Genomic DNA, 20,583 nt, shown 5'->3' with positions numbered 1-20,583 from the left:
TCTGAAATTATTGATGATTTCACCGCCAACTTTGATTCCCAAGATGTCTCTTATTTTTTGTAATATTGTGTCACTGTACACATTAAACAAATCAGGGGAGAAAACACACCCTTGTTGAACGCCTCTCTTGATTTTCGTAAACTGACTCACTTTTCCAGCTATTCTTACAGCGGCAGTTTGTTCCCAGTACAGATTTCTGATTAGGCAGAGGTCTTTCGAATCTAGATCTAGAGTTTCCTGGAATATTTCAAATAACTTATTGTTCTTCACTTTATCAAATGCTTTTGTGTAGATGATAAAACAAACAAATCCTTTTGCACTTGAATAGCTCGTTCTGATAGCATCCTTAACATCAATATTGTGTTTCCCGTACCTTTGTCTTTCACAAAACCACATTCTTATTTCAGCTTGCATCTTACTTTTAGTTCTTGTCATCAAAATTCTTAGAAATATCTTGGTGATATGACTCATTAAACTTGTGGTCCTATAAAATTCACATTCTATTGCTCCAGGTTTCTTAGGAAGAATGATAAATACTGTTTTTTTCATCTTTTCTGGTATTATTCCAGTTTCATAAATGTCATTGATTAAATCTGTAAGTTTTTCAATTCCATAATCTTCAAGGGCAATATCTTGTTCTATTACTAATTCATCAGGACCTGCTGCCTTTCCTTTCTTCATCTTATTTTTGCATTACGAACTTCAGATTTTAAAATACTTGGACCTTCAATGTTTTTCTTAATTTCTGGTTTTTCACCTCGATCATCTTCAAACAATTCTTGAATATACTTCGCTCGGTAGGGTTGATCCTGGTCAGCAGGGGATCCCCGACCGTCATCAAGCTACTGCTCATAAAATTCAAGTAACACAAAAGAAAATTATTGCCACTTGGAATGTAAAAACCCTATATCAAGCAGGAAGATTGGACAATGTGATAAATGAAATGGAAAGACTAAAGGTTAACATCATGGGAATTAGCGAAGTTCGTTAGATAGGTGCTGAAACATGTCAGAATAGAAATAAAACACTATTTATTCTTGTGGAACATCCCATACTAATGGAATAGGAATTCTTATGGATGAAAACACGGCAAAAAGTGTTTTAGGACATTGGGCAATATCAGAAAGAGTGCTCCTTGTTAGATTCACAGGACAACCATTTGATTTAGCAATTATACAGGTGTATGCACCAAAAATGGATGGAACAAATGAGGATATAGATAAATTCTATGAAGAGCTTGAACAGGCAAAGAATGGATGCAAATCTTAAGATATTGTTATTGTCATGGGAGATCTAAATGCTAAAGTAGGACAAGGTACTGATGGAAATACCATGGGAAAATTTGGACTGGGGAAAGAAATGAAAGAGGTGAGAAATGGGTAGAATGGTGCAAGATGAATAATTAGGTCATTATGAATACCTACTTTAAGAACCATCCAAGACGCTTGTGGATCTGGAAAAGTCCAGGTGATAACACTAGAAATCAAATTGACTTTATTACTATAAACCAAAGATTTAGACACTCAGTGACTCAGTGCAAAACACATCCAGGTGCAGACTGTAATAGTGACCATAACCCAGCAGTATGTCATGTAAAAGTAAAACTTAAAAAACTAAAGCAAAAACCTGAACAATCCCTTGACTACTCACAATTAATTGAAGAAAACTTAAGACAAAAATTTACAACTGAAGTAAGGAATAGATTTCAAAGTCTAGAAATAGAATCTGTTGAAGGTGATAGCAATCATGAAGAAATTAAGTTTAACTCTCCAAAGGATGGCTTGGTAGAATCAGCAAAGTCAGTGATTCCTAAAAAAGAAAAAAACACAAAGAATAAATGGATGACAGATGAAATCAAAAATCTAATGGAAGACAGGAGACGGAAGAAAGCAAATCCTATAGAATATAAGTCCTTAGATAAAAAAGTTAAAAGCTTATGTCAAAAAGCCAAAGAAGAATGGTTAAACCAGGAATGTGACCAAATAGAAAGAATCCCTATTACTGATCCAAAAAGGTTACATCAACAAATCAAGAATATCACTGGTAAAAAGCTCCTCTGTTCTTCGGGTAGATGTTTGAAAGCAAAGGACGGTACCATTATCATGGAAAAAGATGAGATTATGAACAGATGGACTGAGTATATTCAGGAATTGTTTGAAGACGATCGAGTTGAAAAACCAGCCTAACTCCAGATGGTCGAAAGGTATTGAAATCTGAAAGGGGAGATAAACTGCAGGAGGAACGCTACTGAACTAACAGTATACTTTGAGGAAAAGGAATAGCCCACATTTCGTTCGAGACCCTGATTCAGTCCTGACCGCTGAGCTTATCAGTTTCTTTAAAGGGTAAGCACCTTTCTGATTCAGGATCTCCACCTGAAACATCGACCCTGCCTCAGCCTCCACTGATGCAGCCCGAATCCATGACCTCCTCCTGCAGCTCTCTTGTTGTAACGGAAACTGGAGCACAACATCTCCGCACTGCTCTACGCACAAAAATGCATCTTCTGTGTCAGATAGACTGTATAATCCTCTCGAATTGGACATTTTCTTATTCGTTTATAAATATGGTTAAACAGTCCTGATGAAAGGTCTCAGCCCAAAATGTTGACTGTTCACCTCTCTTCTATAGACGTTGCCTGACCTGCTGAGTTCTCCCAGCATTTTGTTGTTGCTTTGGATTTCCAGCATCTGCAGATTTTCTCACGAGACCATAAGAGGGTGTTGGTGAGCTGTCTTTTTTGAATCACTGCACGTACAATGTGCAGGAGGAAATGAATGTTTAGGGTGTAGATCTAGTGGCAATCACAGAGTTGCCTTTTCCGGAATATCAACTTTCAAGCAATTCGAATTGCACTCTACAGCGAAATGGAAGGTGGGGGGAGGGGGTCAGACACACACACACACACAAACCTTCAAATATTGGGATAAACCACAGAGAAGATATTTTGGTCTGTAGGATAAGAAATGCTTAGCTTTTAAAAAAAACCATTCTTAAACATAATCATTTGACACATTACCTGAAAGGAATATTTCACTCATCTCTGGTCATTCAGACACTACTTTTCTATGAGTCTATGCCTTACCAGTAGAGCACAGAAACAGGCCCTTTGACCCAAGTAGTCCGTGCTAAACCATTTGAACTGCTTACTCCTATTGACCTGCACCCGGACCATGACCCTTCATACCCTCACCATCCAAATACCTATCCAAACGTTGAAATCGAGCTTGCATGCACCACTTGTGCTGGCAGCTCAATCCATACACTCATCACCCTTTGACTGAAGTTTCCCCTCATGTTCCCCTTACACTTTTCACCTTTCACCCTTAAGCCATGAACCTTAGAGGAAAAAGCCTGCTTGCATTTACCCCATCTATACCCCTTATTATTTTGTATACCTCGATCAAATCTCCCCTCAATTTCCTACGTTCCAAGGAATAAAGTCCTAACCTATTCAATCTTTCTTTACAACCCAAGTCCTCCAGTCCTGGCAGCATCCTAGAAAATTTTCTCTGTACTCTTTCAACCTTAAATATTTCATTCCTACAGGTAGGTCACCTAAACAGCACATAATATTCCATATTAGGCCTCACCAATGTCTTATACAACTTCAACATAACATCCCATTTCCTGTACTCATGAAGGCCAATATGCCAATTTTCAACCCCATCTATCTGTGCCACCACTTTGAATGAATTGTGGACCTGTCTTCCCAGATCCCTTTGTTCTACGGCACTCTTCAGTGCCCTAGTGTTCACTGCTCAAGACTTACCCTGGTTGGCCCTATTGAATTGCAACACTTGACACTTGTCTCCATTAAATTCCATCTGCCATTTTTCCATCTGGTCTAGATACCACTGCAAGCTCTGATAGTCTTCCTCAGTGTCCACTACATCCACAATCTTGGTGTCATCTGCTTACTTGCTGATCCAGTTAACCACATTATCATCCAGATCATTGATATAGATGACAAACAATAACGAACCCAACACCAATCCCTGCAGCACTCCTCTAGTCACAGGCCTCCAAGTCAGAGAGGCAACCATCTACTACCACACTCTGCCTTCTCCCACAAAGCCAATGTCTCGTAAAATTTACTACATCTTGAATGCCAAGTACTTACAATATACATTTTGTACAGGTTATGATGCTTTGCAAACTTACATTTTATTAACACTTATTGAACAAGTCTAGATTTAGGTTTGAAGCCTGTGGAGAGAATTATGCTTTACAATTATTGAGTTTTAACCTCATACTGACAGTCCTCTTAAATCTTAATCACAACTCTGGTCTCTGCTTCTTATACAACCTTACAGCCACGCTTTTTCCTCCAAATTCACCTAATCACACCAAATCACAGCAATTTAATGAAATTCACTAAAGGATCAAGTGAGCCAAAAGCAGAGATTGTGACAAAGTGAATACATTTTATAAATTGTTTTGGGGAGGCTCCAGGTCTGAGCACTCTTGGTTCCTTCCCTTAAAGCCAACTATAGGCAATCCACCAGTCTGTGATGAAAGACATGAGGAGGCACCACTCCAAAAACAACTGCATACTGATAAATACAAGAGATTCTGCAATACTGGAAATCCAGACTAATACACACAAAATGTCCTGGTGCTTCTCATCAGTGAGACCCGACATAGCTTGTGAACTGCATTGTCAAACACATTTGGCCAACCAAATATCTCAGAAAGGATGTGTTGTCTTTGGAGACAGTCCAGAGGGGGTTAACATATTAGGAGCATTTGGCAGCTTTGGGCCTGTACTCACTGGAATTTAGAAGAATGTGTGGGGATCTCATTGAAACCAACCGAATGTTGAAAAGACTTGATAAGGCGGATATAAAGAGGATGTTTCCTGTGGCGGGGTGTCCAGAACTAGAGAGCACAGCATCAAAATTGAGGGGTGACCCTTTAGTACAGAGGTAAGGAGGAATATTTTTATCGAGAGTAGTAAATCTCTGGAATGCTCTGCCACAGACCGTGGTGGAGGCCAAGTCCTTGGGTAATTTAAGGTGGAAGTTGGTAGTTTCCTGATTGGTCAGGGCATCAAAGGACATGGCGGGAAGGCAGGTGTATAGGGTTGAGTGGGATCCAGGATCAGCCATAATGGAATGGCAGAGCAGACTTCATGGGCTCAATGGCCTAATTCTCCTCCTATGTCTATGGTCTAACCATTTTAATTCCACTGCCCCTTCCCATTCCGACAACCAATGGTGGCCTCCTCTGCTGCCCTGATGAGGCCACTCTCAAGTTGGAGCTACACCTTGTATTCCATCTGGGTATCCCCCAACTTGACAGCATGAACATTGATTTATCTAACTTCTGGTACTTCTACACCCTCTCCTTCTCTCTTTTTCCAATTCACATTCTGACTCCCCACCTACCCCATTCTCTTCTCCTCACCTGCCCATCACCTCCCTCTGGGGCCCCTCTTCCTCCCCTTTCACCCATGGTCCATTTTCCTTCTTCGGCCCTTTACCCTTTCCACCCATCACCCTGTTTCTCCTTTCACCACCTACCCCACCCACCATTTTTCACATCTGGCTTCACCAATCACTTGCCAGCTTGTACTCCTTCTTACCACCCCACTTTCTTCTTCTTGCTCTTCTCCCCCCCCCTTCTGTTCCAATCCTGATGAAGGGCCTCAGCCTGAAGCATCAACTGTTTATTCCTCTCCATAGATGCCGCTGGACCTGCTGAGTTCCTCCAGCATTATTGTGCTAACTGCACAATGAGCTAGTTAGACCATGCTGAACACTGCAATCAATTTTTAAACATTAAGGCACAGGGAAAACAAAGCAAATGAGTAAAAACAATGACCTTTATTTCAGAAGGGCTGATTTTTAAAGAACAAACCTGGGCTCTGACCTGGAAATGAAATGACAGGTGATCTAGCGAAGATGTATTACAATCAATATCATAGAAAAATAAACATCCATAATTAAATTTAAAATTAGCATAATAACAAGACATTTGAATTGAAGATGGAAGTTCGTTGCAGATCAGTATATGGTACAGTGGCAACAGAGACAATGGGATCATTACATCAGCAGCCAGAAGTCAAAGTAGAGAGCAGAGTCCTGCCTGTAAGGTGGAATGAAGGCCACCTTTTCAATGTGCTTCAACCCTGATCTGATACATTGGCATTTTCTCTTCAAAGAGAAGGTTAACAGGGGACATAAAATGGCGTGCATGTACCTATACCCTGAAGTTAACTAGCTTGTGGCTGACCCAAAATTACTGTCCACCAGAGGACCAGGAGTCACTCAGAGTCATAATCCTCCTGTTTTACTGCTCCAACTGCAGATGCTAGGTCATCTTCATTGCCTTTTAGTTTCTCACCTGTGGGAAATAAATTATCTAAATTAACATCACTCAATAATATATCCAAATCTAAGAATTAGCTTAAGGCAAACAAACATATTAGCCAGCCGGTGATGTAGTGGCATTCGCACCAGACCTCGAGGCAAGTGGTCTTGGGTTCAAATCCAGCCAGCTCTTTGCACACTTTTCATCTGTGCTGATTTGAGCATCGAGCAAGCAACTCAGCCTCGTAAAAAATGGACAAATGCTAAAGAAACAGCAAGGTTGCAGCCCAATATGCACCACAAACCGCAGAGAGAAACAATCAAAACAAAATTATAATCTGTCAAATGGTATTTATACTCAAGATTAGTAGTTAAGCTGTCTGACTGGTAATATAAATCACTATACTAGTAATTCAGAGACCTGGACAATTCAAAGATTCATGTTCAGTTCCCTGCACAGCAGGTGTGGAATTTAATTTCAGTTAAATTGGCGGGGGGTGGGGGGGACTGGTTTCAATAGTGATGATCTGGATTTCCTTCATCAATTAGAAAAGACCCCTGCTATCCTTACAAGCTCTGGCCAATATGGACCCACCCATGCAGTTGATTATTAAATGCCCTCTTGCAGCAGCAGAGCATGTCACTCAATTGCAGCAATAGCCCTATGTACATATAGAAAAAGAATAGAACTGGACTGATCACTTGCCATGAATATAGCAATGTGCTGTCCAGGCAACCTTGCAAAGTCCACCTCGCAAACATCTGGGGACTGATGGCCTGAAATGGGAAAGCAGTCCCTCAGACCTGTCAATTCCAAGCCGTAAGCAGTTCTCAGAATTTTATCCAAAAATGTGCCAGACCCAATTGTCATAATTCTTAGGTACATATTGCTCTACAGCAGAACAGACATACCAAATGTGACAGCCTAGTGGTATACTGGTGGGAGGAGGTATGTCCTAGACTGGACTTGGTTAGAGGTACAGCTAGCTCTGGAATGCAGTTCTTTTGTCCAAGACCCTACAGTGCTATTAAAACACTGATATCAACCTGATAAAGTAGAACATAGTTCACATATAACCTGCTCACAAAAAGCAAGACAAATTCAGTCTGACTAAATGACTGTCCAAATAGTCTACATTCAGAGGCAGAAGGTGCAATTACTGCTGCTACTCATCAATAACCTATCACTTGTCCAGTTTGGTTTCTACAAGGATCATTTTGCTCTGCATTAGTCAAAATATCAACTGAAAGCCTGAATTCTAGAGGTAATGTGATAGTGACTGCCCATGACAACAAATAAATTTTTGAGTGTGGCATCAGTGTCTTGATAAAATGGATAAAGTGAAAATATTTCAGTGGCTAGAACTATATTTCCCACAAAGAAGATGATGTGGCTGAGAGGACAAACATTCTTTCCTTAGGAGATCACTGTAGAAGTTCCTCAGGACAGCGTCCTAAGCAACCATCTTGTGTTGCTTCATGAATGACTTTCCTTCCACAAGATTAAAAGTGGAGATATTTACTGATAATTATGCAATTCAATGTCATTTGGTAAATTGGTTTATTTTTATCACATGTACGAAGATACTGTGGAAAAACTTGCCTTGTATGCTGTTGAAACAGATCAGTTCATACTACAGTATACAAGGTAGTACCAAAACAAAGTGCAGAATAAAGCGTTTTTCAATCAAATTAATAAGATAGGTCATGTACAAAACCAAGCTGATTGTTCATAATTTGGTCATGATTTTCCAAAATGTTCCTATCCTATGCCCAAAACTCCTCTCCGATAGCATCCCTACCATTAACTTGAGACTCACCAATCTATATTTTACAGTATTATCACCATTTCCCTTCTTGAATGACAAAGCAGCATGAGCAACTCACCAGCCCTTTGGAACCCTACTTGTGGTTAGAGAGGACAAAGATGTTGATCAAAGTCTCTCAATAACCTGGGGTATACATCCCCAAGAGGTGCTGGGGCCTTACCCACCTTAACATTCTTTATGAGGCCCAACACTGAACTGTTCTACAACCTATGGACTCATTCAAGAACTCTTCATCTCATGTTCTCGATATTTATTGTTTATTTACTTTATATTACTATTTTTTTCCCCTTGTGTTTGCACAGTTTGTTGTCTTTTGCATATTGATTGTTTGTCCACTTTGTTGGGAGAAGTCTTTCATTGATTTTGTTATGGTTCTTGGATTTACTGACTGCCTGCAAGAAAACAAATCTCAGGATTGTATATGATGATATATATGTACTTAGATAATAAGTTTATTTTGAACTTTGAACACTACCTCATTTCCGTTATTTCGAAATGCTCTAGCATTATTACCACACTCCACACTGATTACACTATCTCCCACATCCTTTTTGGTAAATCAAGTACTTCAAATTCAGTATCATCAAAAGTAATATTATCAAAATTAACAAATAATATGTAGATATTGCAACTTTAAAAAGTAAACCGTATAATGCTACTGTCCTTTCATACACGATGAGACCATATGAGGCGATTCATATGTGGTGGCAGAGAGTTCAGTAGTCTTACAACCTGGGCAGGGGGGAGAGAAGAACCTGCTTTCCATCCTAACACAGTTCTTGTCCTAATGCTACGTACCTCCTGCCTGGTGGTAGAGAGTCAAGTAAGATTGTTGGATAGATGTGAGAAATCATTGACAATGCTAAGGGCCTTGCATACACAGCGCTCCTGTTAAATATCTATAATGGGTGGAAGGGAGACCCAGATGATCCTCTCAGCAGTCCTTGTAATCCTTTGTAGGGACTTGTGGTCAAATAGCACATGTAGGACCTCACTCACATTCTGACTCCAAGCGGATGTTCCTTTCTTTATCCTTGATTGGATTTACCCATTCCCTGGTTATCCTCTTGCTCTTGATGTATAGAATGCTTTGGGATTTAGTTTAATCCTTCCTGCAAGGTCTTCTCATGAACCCTTCTGGCCTTCCTAATTCCCTTTAAGTCCATTTCTCTATAATCTTCAAGAACTGTCTGATTTTAAATTCCTAAACCTTCAAATGCTTCCTTTTTCTTCTCAACTAAATTCAACACTTCTCTCAATATCCAAGGTTCCCTTACGTTGCCATCCTTGTCCTTCCTTCTTACTGTGGTCCTGTCCTCCATGCAAGTTAAACACCCTCCACATGTCAATTATGAATGCCCAAAAACAGATGCTCCCAATTCTCCCTAGTTCCTGCCTAATAATCTTATAATTTGCCCTGCTCCAATTTTTTTTTTCCTTCGAGGTCCGTGATCATCTTTACTTAAAGCGATCTTAAAACTTTAGGAATTGTGATTACTATTTCCTTATTGTTCTCCCACTGAGAGGTCAGTCACGTGACCAGGCTCAATTGCCCACACCAGATCCAGTATGGCTCCTCCTCCCATTGGACAATTTAAGAATCCTTCTCGATGCACCTCACCATTTCTTCTCCATCTAACCTCTTACATTAAGGAGGTTGCAGGCAATAATGAGCAAGTTGAAATCACCCATGGCAATACCTGTTGTTTATACATCTGTAAACTGCCTGCATATCTGTTCTTTAATACTCCCGTGGCTTTTGGCATGGGGGAGGGGGAGGGGGAACGGGAAGGTTCTGAAGTATAGCCCCAAAGTGTTTTGTACTTTTCTTATTTTTGAGTTCCACAGATATACTCAGTGACTAAGCCCTACATTATGTCTCCCAAGCGCAGCTGGGCAATTTCCCTTGATTAATGGTGCAACTCACCTCTCTCTTTTACTTCCCTATCTTTTTGGAAAGTTTGAACATTGAGCATCCAGTCCTCCCTCTCCCTTCCCCTTACTTTAAAAATGCCTAGCATTAAGATAAGCACACTTAAACTCTTCCATACTATGTCTATTACCCTGTTCTGCCTGTCCCTCCTTAGGTTTACTGGTCATGATATCAATATTCAGTGGCCACTTTATTAGATACCACCTGTACCTAATAAAGTGGACACTATATATGCTCGTGGTCTTCTGATGCTGTAGCCCATCCACTTCAAGGATTAATGTGCATGTGTTCGGATATGCTCTTCTGCACACCACTGTTGTAATATGTGCTTACTTGAGTTACTGTCACCTTCCTGTTGACTTGACCAATCTGGCCATTCTCCTTTGACCCTTTTCACTGACAAGGCGATTTTTCCCACAGAACTGCCGCTCACTGGATGTTTTTTTGTTTATTGCACCATTCTCTGTAAACTCTAGAGATTGTTGTATGTAAAAATCCCAGGAGATCATCAGTTTCTGAGATACTCAAACCACCCTGCCTGACACTAACACTGTTCCACAGATGAAGTCACTTAGATCACATTCTTCCCCAGTTGGTTTGAACAACAATTGAACCTCTTGACCATGACTGCAAGCTTTATACATTGTTTTGACACATGATTGATTAGATATTTGCATCAAGGTGTACAGATATAAGAAATTAAGTGAGCACTGTATCTTCTTTTCAATCTCTCCACTTCATGTCCTGGTATCTCTGACAGCCAACTTCCTATGCTCAATGTGGGAGTGAAGAAGGAGGTAGAAAAGCAGACTACTTCTATCCATGTCAGGGGTGCTGATGCGCACCACAACCTCTGGGTGCTCACCCTTCACCTTGAGAATGTTCTGCGGCTGCTCGGAGACATCCTCAGTCTCGCACCCAGGAGGCACCACACCATCCTGGCAGCTCTTTTGCAGCCACAGAATCTCCAGTTGTATCCAAAGCAGCACACATTGCTAAGAGGAATGGCCACAGGTGAATCCTGTACTGTCTGCCTGCATCACTAAAACTTTCCGTGAAAACAAGAATGGGAATGAGATGTATTTGACCCATTCTGTCGCGGTTAAGATACCCTTCTCTCCAATGAACTATTTCATTGCATTGCATTATCAGTCCATTGCCTTTATTTAATTTTATATAAACGTCAAACAATTCCTGAGATATGCTGAACGAGATAGGTCTCGAGTTTGCTGCACTAACTCAGATCATAACCACAACTGGTCCCAATCTTCAAAGTCTTTGACTATTTCTCTTTGGGTGATGGTGCTGTTATGGACTACCCTTCGTATGTAGAACTTGTTGATTTTTAATTTCTGATTTATCTGAAGCTGTTACCATGGAAAACTAATCACCTCAGTTCTATTAATTTCCTTTTGTAATTGCCATCACTTACTTGAACGCCTTCAAACATCACACTGCTAGTTAATTTACTCAAATACTTTTTTACGTCGAAGTACCTGCAATTTCCCTTCAGTAATTACTTACGGATTAGTTCTGCTATTGCTCTCTGTGTTCTCTTCTCTAGCTTTTCTAGTTTTTTTGCCACATCCCTTTTCAGATCCCTGAAAAAAAAACACATTCTTTAGCATTCCAAAATCTTTCTTGGCAATTGCGGAAAGATTGGCATCAACAAGGGAGTGGTAGAATAAATAGACAAAATTAGAAACAAATTGAATAAATTTCTTTGCAAATAACATCTTGATTTAATAAAGTCAGTCACATACCAGTCAGGCTTCCTGGGGGCAAGGTTCACCAAGTCCTACAAAGTTAAAAAATAAAACATTAATCAGATTACAACGTGGGAATTCTGTAATCCCACATGAGATTATGGAGGGACATCTGGAGAAACTTTTGAAATGCCCGCTTCGCTGCCGCTCCTACTGAGTGGTCCGGAATCTCCGGAGAAGGCCTCCGAATCCTCTGCTTTGCTTGTTTCGGCGGCCGGGACGAGGTCGAAGGCGCTCGGCAGAGGATGATGCTCAGGAGGCTGTATCGGAGGGGCTGCTTGGAGGCTCAAAGATTTTGGACGGACTCAGTGTCGGCTGTCGGGTGCTTCCAATGCATCGGCAGTTGTCGGTGCCTGGAGGTTTATGGCAGGGAGTTTCTTCCTTTTTGCCGCCTGCTATTGGGGACTATCGGAGTCGATCGAGACTTAAGATTTATTTTTTTTTTACAGTGCCCATGGTCTGCTCTTCATCAAATTATGGTATTGTTTTGCACTGCTGTATTTATATGTTATAATTATGTAGTTTTGTCAGTGTTAGTCTTTGGTTTGTCCTGTTTTTTTTGTGATATCACTGGAGGAACATTGTATCATTTTTTAACGCATGCATTTCTAAGTTACAATAAACGAGGACTGAGTGTCCTCATAATCTAATCTAATCACCAAAACCATGCTGAAAAGTAGAGGGAGCAGGACAGTCTGTCAATTGTCTTTCTCCATTATACCATTACCATTATGACAAGGTAGTAGATATTCAAGAAAGGAGGTGAAAAAACAGGGAAATGGATTGCCATGAGTAGTAAGGAAAATATTAGAATATTTTATAAATGTGGGGAGGAAGGAAGGAAGGAAATATATATATATATATAAAACAGTGTGTGTGTGTGTGTGTGTGTGTGTGTGTGTATAAATATATATATATATATAATATATTTTAGGGAATGCAACCAAATTAGGCAAGGAGAAATCACATTATTTTCTGTAAGGTACTGCACAGCAAGTTGTTTCCTAAAATGAGCTTAAGAAACCGGCTGTAATGGGTGGAGGACTGATTATGGAGCAAATACAGAATAGAAAAAGTAAGTTTAATAGTTAAGTATGATTGGTCTTGTACAGTGAATGGTTGGTAAAGGAATCTAAAGGACAGACCGAGTATAACATTGTAAAATAGCTGTAATTCTCAAAGGTTCATCAATCCAGACCCAGAATATTACTGCACAAGTTCCCCAGGGCACTATCCTAACTCACTCATATTCAAGCACCACACACAAAATGCTGGAGGAACTCAGCAGGCCGAGCAGCAACTATGGAAACAAGTAAACAGTTGATGTTTCAGGCCAAGACCCTTCAGCAGAACAGGAGAAAAAAAGATGAGTAAGGTGAACAGAGGGTAGGGGGGGGCAGGGGGGAGGAAGAAATACAAAGAAGCAGGTGATAGGTGAAACCATGGGGGAGGGGTGAACTATGAACAGGAGAGAAGGGCTCTGGGGAAACTCAGACATGGCAAAGCATTGGGACCAGATGATGTGAACCCCAAGGTGCTGAAGGAGTGTGCTGAGCAGCTGTGTGGAGTTCTCCAGAGCATTTTCAATCTGAATTTCAGCTTGGAAATGGTCCCGGCTGTGTGGAAAACATCAGGTGTGGACCCAGTAACCAAGAAGGGCCAAACAAAAACCTTGAATGACTACCGTTCAGTGGCCCTGACCTCTCACAACATGAATACCCACGAGAGGTTGGTCCTGGCTCACCTCTGATCCCTGGTCAGATCAACCCTCAATCCCCTGTAGTTTGTCTACCAGAATCACATTGGAGTTGACGATGCAGTCATCTGCCTGCTGAACAGAACCTGAGCAAGCCACGGCAGCACTGTGAGGATCATGTTTTTCAATTTCTCAAGTGCCTTCGATACCACACAGCCCCCATTGCTAGGGGAAAAGTTCTGTTCAATGCAGGTTGGCACTTTCATTATATCCTGGATAATGGACTGTCTGACTGGCAGACCACAGTTTGTGCTGCTTCAGAGCTGTGTGTCAGACATGGCTATAAGTGTATTTTGATCAGGCCTCAAAACTCTCTGTTTCTTTCTGGACACCAGAGCCAACCAGTTAGGCGATATAATGAGTCAACCTGTAGCCAGGGAAGTGATGACCCCCTCCTGTTAGACTGGTTGAGGTAACATTTTTTACTCTTTCTTTCTTCTCTTCTACCATTTGTATGTCTATGCACTTGTAATGCTACAGTGACATTAATTTCCTTTGGGATCAATAAAGTATCTATCTTAAGAGCTAGGAATTCGATCAGGCCTCAAAACTCTGTTTCTTTCTGAACACCAGAGCCAACCAGTTCCCCTCCACCACCACTCTCCTCCATCTGGCAAGAACTGGTCCTCACTCTCAATAATTTCTCCTTCAGTTCCTCCCACTTTCTTCAAACAAAAGGTGTAGCCATGGGCACTCGCATGGGTCCCAGCTATGCCTGCCTTTTTTTTTTAATGACTATATGGAACAGCCTACACTGGTATCATTGCAACTGCCTATCGTCACAATAGGTCAATGGCAGACGCAATCTCAATGGCTGTCCACACAACTTTAGACCACCTGGACAACACAAACACCTATGTCAGGATGCTGTTCATCGACTGTAGCTCAGCATTTAATACTATCATTCCCACAATCCTGATTGAGAAGTTGCAGAACCTGGGCCGCTGTAACTCCTTCTGCAATTGGATCCTCAACTTCCTAACCAGAAGGCTAGATATGACAATAACATACCCTCCTCGCTGACGATCAACACTGGCGCACCTCAGGGATGTGTGCTTAGCCCACTGCTCTACTCTCTATATACACATGACTGTGTGACTAGGCATAGTTCAACTACCATCTATAAATTGGCTAACGATACAACCATTGTTGGTAGAATCTGAGGTGGTGATGAGAGGGCATACAGGAGTGAGATATGCCAACTAGTGGAGTGGTACCACAGCAACAACCTGGCACTCAACATCAGTAAGACGAAAGAGCTGATTGTGGACTTTAGGAAGGGTAAGACAAAGGAACACATACCAGTCCTCATAGTGGGATCAGAAATGGAGAGACTGAGTAGCTTCAAGTTCCTGGGTGTCAAGACCTCGAAGGATCTAACCTGGTCCCAACGTATCGATGTAGTTATAAAGAAGGTAAGACAGTGGCTATACTTTATTAGGAGTTTGAAGAGATTTGGCATGTCAACAAATACACTCAAAAACTTCTATAGTTGTACTGTGGAGAGCATTCTGACAGGCTGCATCACTGTCTGGTATGGAGGGGCTACTGCACAGGACCCAAAGAAGCTGCAGAAGGTTGTAAGTCTAGTCAGCTCCACCTTGGGTACTAGCCTACAAAGTACACAGGACATCATTAGGGAGCGGTGTCTCAGAAAGGCAGTGTCCATTATTAAGGACCTCCAGCACCCAGGGCATGCCCTTTTCTCACTGTTACCATCAGGTAGGAGGTACAGAAGCCTGAAGGCACACACTCAGCGATGCAGGAACGGGTTCTTCCCCTCTGCCGATCCCTAACTGGACATTGAATCTTTGGACACTACCTCACTTCTTTTTTTAAAAATATACAGTAGTTCTGTTTTTGCAGTTTTTTAAAATCTATCCAATATACGTAATTGATTTACTTGTTTATTTATTATTTTTATTTTATTTATTATTATTATCTTTTCTCTGCTAAATTATGCATTGCATTGAACTGCTGCTGCTAAGTTAACAAATTTCACAGCACATGCCGGTGATGATAAACCTGATTCTGATTACTCCCCAAGTTTCCCTATGCTACATCGACAATTGCATTGGTGCCGCTTCCTGCGAAGCTCATCAATTTCACCTCCAACTTCCTCAAATTTACGTGGTCCATTTCCCACACCTCCCTCCCCTTTCTCAATCTTTGTCCATCTCTAGAGACAGTTTATCTACTGATATCTTTTATAATCCCACTGACTCTCACAGCTACCTGGAATATACCTCTTCCCACCCTATTACTTATAAAAATGCCATCCCCTTCTTTCAATTCCTCTGGCCCCACCACATCTGCTCTCAGGATGAGGCTTTTTATTCCAGAACTAAGGAGATGCCCTCCTTCTTCAAAGAAAGCAGCTTCCCTTCCTCCACCATTAATGCTGCCCTCAACTGCATCTCTTCCATTTCGCGCACATCTACCCTCACCCCATCCTCCTGCCACCCCACCAGGGATAGGGTACCTTTTGTCCTCACCTACCACCTCACCAGCCTCGTCATCCAGCATATAACTCTCCATAATTTCCACCATCTCCAATGGGATCCCACCTCCAAGCATGTCTTCCCTTCCCCCTCCCCACTTTCTGCTTGTCACAGAATCGCTCCCTACGCAACTCCCTTGTCCATTCATCCCACCCCAATGATCTCCTTCCTGGCACTTATCCTTGCAAGCGGAACAAGTGCTACATGTGCCCCTACACCACCTCTCTCACTACCATTTAGGGCCCCAAACTGTCCTTCCAGGTGAGACAACACTTCACCTGTGAGTCTGTTGGGGTCATCTACTGCATCCAGTGCTTCTGGTGCGGCCTCCTGTTTATCAGTGAGACCTGACACAGATTGGGAGGCCACTTCACCGAGCACCTACGTTCCATCTGCCAGAAAAAGCAGGATCTCCCAGTGGCCACTCATTTTAATTCCACTTCCCATCCCTATTCCAACATGTCAGTTCATGGCCTCACTGCCACAATGAGGCCACACTTGGGTTGGCGGAGCAACACTTGTATTCTGTCTGGGTAAGCTCTAACCTGGCGGCATGAACATCGATTACTCGAACTTCCGGTAATGCCCCCTCCTCCACAACTTTCTTCACCATTCCTACTCCCATTTCCTTCTCTCACCTTATCTTCTTACCCGACCATCGCCTCCCTCTGGTGCTCCTCCCCCTTCCTTTTTTCCATTGCCTTCTGTCCTCTCTTATCAGATTCCTCCTTCATTAGCCCTTTATCTCTTTCACTAATTGACTTCCCTGCTCTTTACTTCAACCCTCTCCCCACCCAGTTTCATCTATCACTTTGTATTTCTTCCTCCCTTCTCCTCACCTCCTTATTCTGAATTCTCTTATTTTTTTCTCCCGTTCTGCTGAAGGCTCTTGGCCCAAAACATCAACTGTTTACTCTTTTCCATAGATGCTGCCTGGCCTGCTGAGTTCCTCCAGCATTTTGTGTGCTTTCTTGATTATCCAGCATCTGCAGATTTTCTCATTTATAATTCACTCATGTTCAGCTGTTTTAATGACCTACCATTTATCAAGTCAGAAGTGGGGTGTTGATGAAAGAGTGTTCAATTCCATTTTCAATAAAGATGCTTTCTATCTGACATGAACACGAGAACACAAAAGAAAGGAGCAGAAACTGACCTTTTAGCCCATTGACAAACATGAGAAAATCTGTAGATGCTGGAAATCCAAAGCAACATAAACAAAATGCTGGAGGAACTCAGCTGGCCAGGCAGCATCTATGGAGAAGAGTAAACAGTCAATATTTCAGCATGAACCACGCAAGAGAACTAGAAATAAATGCTGCTAATGCTATCATGGGTGGTGGAATAGAGAAACATCTCTACTAAAGCAGGTGCAAGGCTCTCCTTCCCTCCACTAGCCTGCAGGTGACTCTTGGGCAAGGTTAATGCCCTCGAACAGGGTCACGTGAAGACATGGGAACAGGGGTGGATGGTCATAAGAGCAGCTGGTGCACATCACAAGTCCTGGTTATGCGACCGCTGATGCCATGCAGCCAACCTCTGAGAGTATTGATAATAGCTGGGGTCACCTGTATTGTAAAGACATTACCCAGAAGGCAGTAGCAAACTACTTCTGTAGAGCAACTTGCCAAGAACAATTATGGTCAAGAGACGATGATCTCCCACATCATACGACAAGGCACATGATGATGATGAGGATGATGAATGCTACCAGTCCTGAAAAAACAAGTTAAAAATAAAATCCAAGCTATGAAATTAGGAAGAAAAAGAGTGGCAAGGGCATAAAATCAAGGGCATCTGTAAATCATTACAGATCATTTAATTGATCAGTAAGCAGATTGAGGTGGGGATTTTTGGAATTAATTTACTGCATTTATTTTCATGGAGGGAGATGATACATCAATACTTAGGAAGAATAACACAGAATATTGGAAATGACAGACATGAAAGGACAATAACACAGGAGCAGAATTGGGTAATTTGGCCCCTCAAGTCTGATAGTCAAAGCAAAGCTTTTTTTGTTGTTGTTGTTCCTCTCCACGCACTGTGGTGCACCAGGTGGCAACCTTGCCATTTCCTTTGCACTTGGTTGTTTTTTTATGAGGCCGAATTGTTAGCTCCATCTCAACTCAGCCTGGATGGAAAACGTGCAAGAGGCTGGCCAGATTTGAACCCAGGACCACTCATCTCGAAGTCTGAGGCTACTACATCACCAGCCAGCTCAGCAAAAAAAAAGGCAAAACTGACCATGTGGTTGACAGTGAGGTACCAATAGATTAGTTTAGAGAGAATTAGTAAAAGTGAGAAATGGAATTCAATCTGAAGCAGCATGACTCAATGTAAGACAAAAGGGGTGAATCGATTAAAATTAGGAAAGTACAGAAGAACAGAAGGACTTTGTGATCTACATCCACGAATCCTCAAAGGAGACAACACAGGAAACAAAATAGTGGCAGTCAGATGCTTACCTTTAGAGGTCAGGATAGAATGCAAAAACAAGAGATCATGTTGTAACTGTATAAACTACTTTAAGGCCTCAGGTAGATTATTATACACATTTCAAGAAGATTTAACATTAGGAATGCAACAAAAATGATTGCATTTAAGCTTCTAGGCTGGAAATTTGTGGTTGTGAGGGTTATAGGGACAAAGGGCAGTGGTTTTCTTTCAAACAGAGGCACAGATTACTTAATTCACAAGCACAACAACCTAAATGGAGTCATCAATCTACAGGTTTTTGTTCAATTATAGGAATAAAGGTTAGTTAAAAACACTTCCTCTCAAATAGTAATGTGAACATGGAACTTAATGCCTCACAAAGCATGAAGGAAAAAGCATTCATTAGATTTAAAAGACATTTGGATTAGCACTTGAAGAGCAATAACATACAAGGTAATCACATTTGGCTAGTGGGTGTAACCTAAGCTACTCAATTTTTGACTGGCATAGCGCAGTGAGGTAAATGGCATTACCTTATGCAACAGGTCAAGAATGGAAATGCAAAATAACTTCTGAAAAAGTGAAACCGGACCTGATATAGAACTTCAGTCACAATATGAAATGCATATTTGAGTTGAAGAGCCTCGTGGTCCCTCTTTCTCAACGTTCTTAAGCTGTTTTCTATTAATTATTGACCAACAGGTTGACCATACATGGACATTAATCAGACCCAAGTCTGGTTCTATTAAGTAAAGAGGGGGCTTAATTCTTCTGTGATATATTCCAAGAAGGCAATGCACATTACATGGCAATCGTAACAATGGAAATCTTACCAATACTCTTATCGGCAATTTGTGTTAATATGACATTTAATTTTTTTCATTACCTCTTGAATAACTGAGGACAAATCTAACAATTAGATCTTGCTAATCAAATGCAGGAAATTGAAGATGGTGAAGTTCAATCACAATACAAAATAATAGAACAGACTCAAAGGGGCATATGGGCTACACCTAGCCTTATGTATTTCCTCTCCACAACAAGATGTTAAGAGACCAAGCTCCCTGTTTCAATTACTTTTTTTGTGGTTAAAATGAACGAGGAAGACTCCAATAATCCACTACCAATATTCAGAAATTCATTGGCTCAGCATCCATGACTGGGTGTCATTTGCAGTATTCCCTTGAAAATGCCCTGCCCTGGTTTTAACCCCCTTGAAACCGGCCAGTGCCCCAATTCCCATGTTCCCTTTCAGCTCAGTTCACTGCAATATTTATTGTTATTGTGTAACATCTTAAAAAGCGTTTTTGGGGTATCAACAGAAATAACATCCAAAAGTCTGGAAAATCAGCCACTCCAAAGTTCTAACAATGGATTATCAAAGAACGACTGCACTAATTTCAGTACTTATCGGTCAATCTGAAACATGTATCTCTGCAGATGCTGCCTGCCCCTTTTGAAATATTTCCAGATTTCCCTCAGGATTTTTACTTCAACTACATCATCTGTCAATCTTTAAAACTCAGATTTCTGCATTTCATAAAACACTGGCATCAGGTAAATTCCTGGTGTTAACTTGTCTGTTAGTTTACAATTGTTGCTCCTTAATTACTAACAGTAACTTGTGGCTCAACAGTTCCAACAATAGTCCTTTTGTGGCATTTTGACCATTGTTGGCCTACATGTAGGCCTACACAGTACATCTGCACAGTAGTGAACTACACTAAATGCAAATCTAGTCCTGAATTTCTGTTATGCAATGTATTTAGTTATTTACTGCTTCCGCTATCAGGTGATTTTTCTTTTCCCAAGCCCTGGAGCACCGATACTTTGGACCAGCATGGTCTTATGATCATATTTTGAGCTACTTTAATACAGAGCTAATGAAGTACTATCCAGTTTTCCTTGTTATCGGCTTTTCCAAAGGGTTAAGTTTAAAGTGAGATCCTAATTTACTCCAAAAGAAATGACGTACCACTTCTTCAATGACAGGTTCAGGCTTCCCTGCTTCAAGCTGGTCTTTCACCTTATCTTCAACTGTGAAC

At 41.2% G+C, this 20,583-nt stretch overlaps 1 protein-coding gene across 3 annotated transcripts in view; it reads right to left on the bottom strand.

Annotated features, from left to right (window-relative positions):
- Positions 1-5,809: 5,809 nt before the first annotated feature.
- Positions 5,810-20,583, bottom strand: part of ccdc12 (coiled-coil domain containing 12) — a 90,282-nt gene continuing 75,508 nt past the window's right edge. For 2 of the 3 annotated variants that reach the window (XM_063057270.1, XM_063057277.1), the window contains exons 4-7: positions 20,514-20,575; positions 11,840-11,874; positions 11,601-11,677; positions 5,810-6,348 (exon numbers count right to left, since the gene is read on the bottom strand). In XM_063057270.1, coding sequence (XP_062913340.1) covers positions 6,269-6,348; positions 11,601-11,677; positions 11,840-11,874; positions 20,514-20,575 — 254 coding nt within the window. In that variant the 3' untranslated portion in view covers positions 5,810-6,268. Of the gene's footprint in view, positions 6,349-11,600; positions 11,678-11,839; positions 11,875-17,255; positions 17,354-20,513; positions 20,576-20,583 lie in introns of all 3 variants that reach the window. The other variant, XR_010019082.1, reaches the window with a different exon arrangement.

Source organism: Mobula hypostoma, chromosome 1 (assembly GCF_963921235.1).
Source record: "Mobula hypostoma chromosome 1, sMobHyp1.1, whole genome shotgun sequence".
Lineage (NCBI taxonomy): Eukaryota > Metazoa > Chordata > Chondrichthyes > Myliobatiformes > Myliobatidae > Mobula > Mobula hypostoma.
This window is presented reverse-complemented; position numbering and strand designations above follow the sequence as displayed.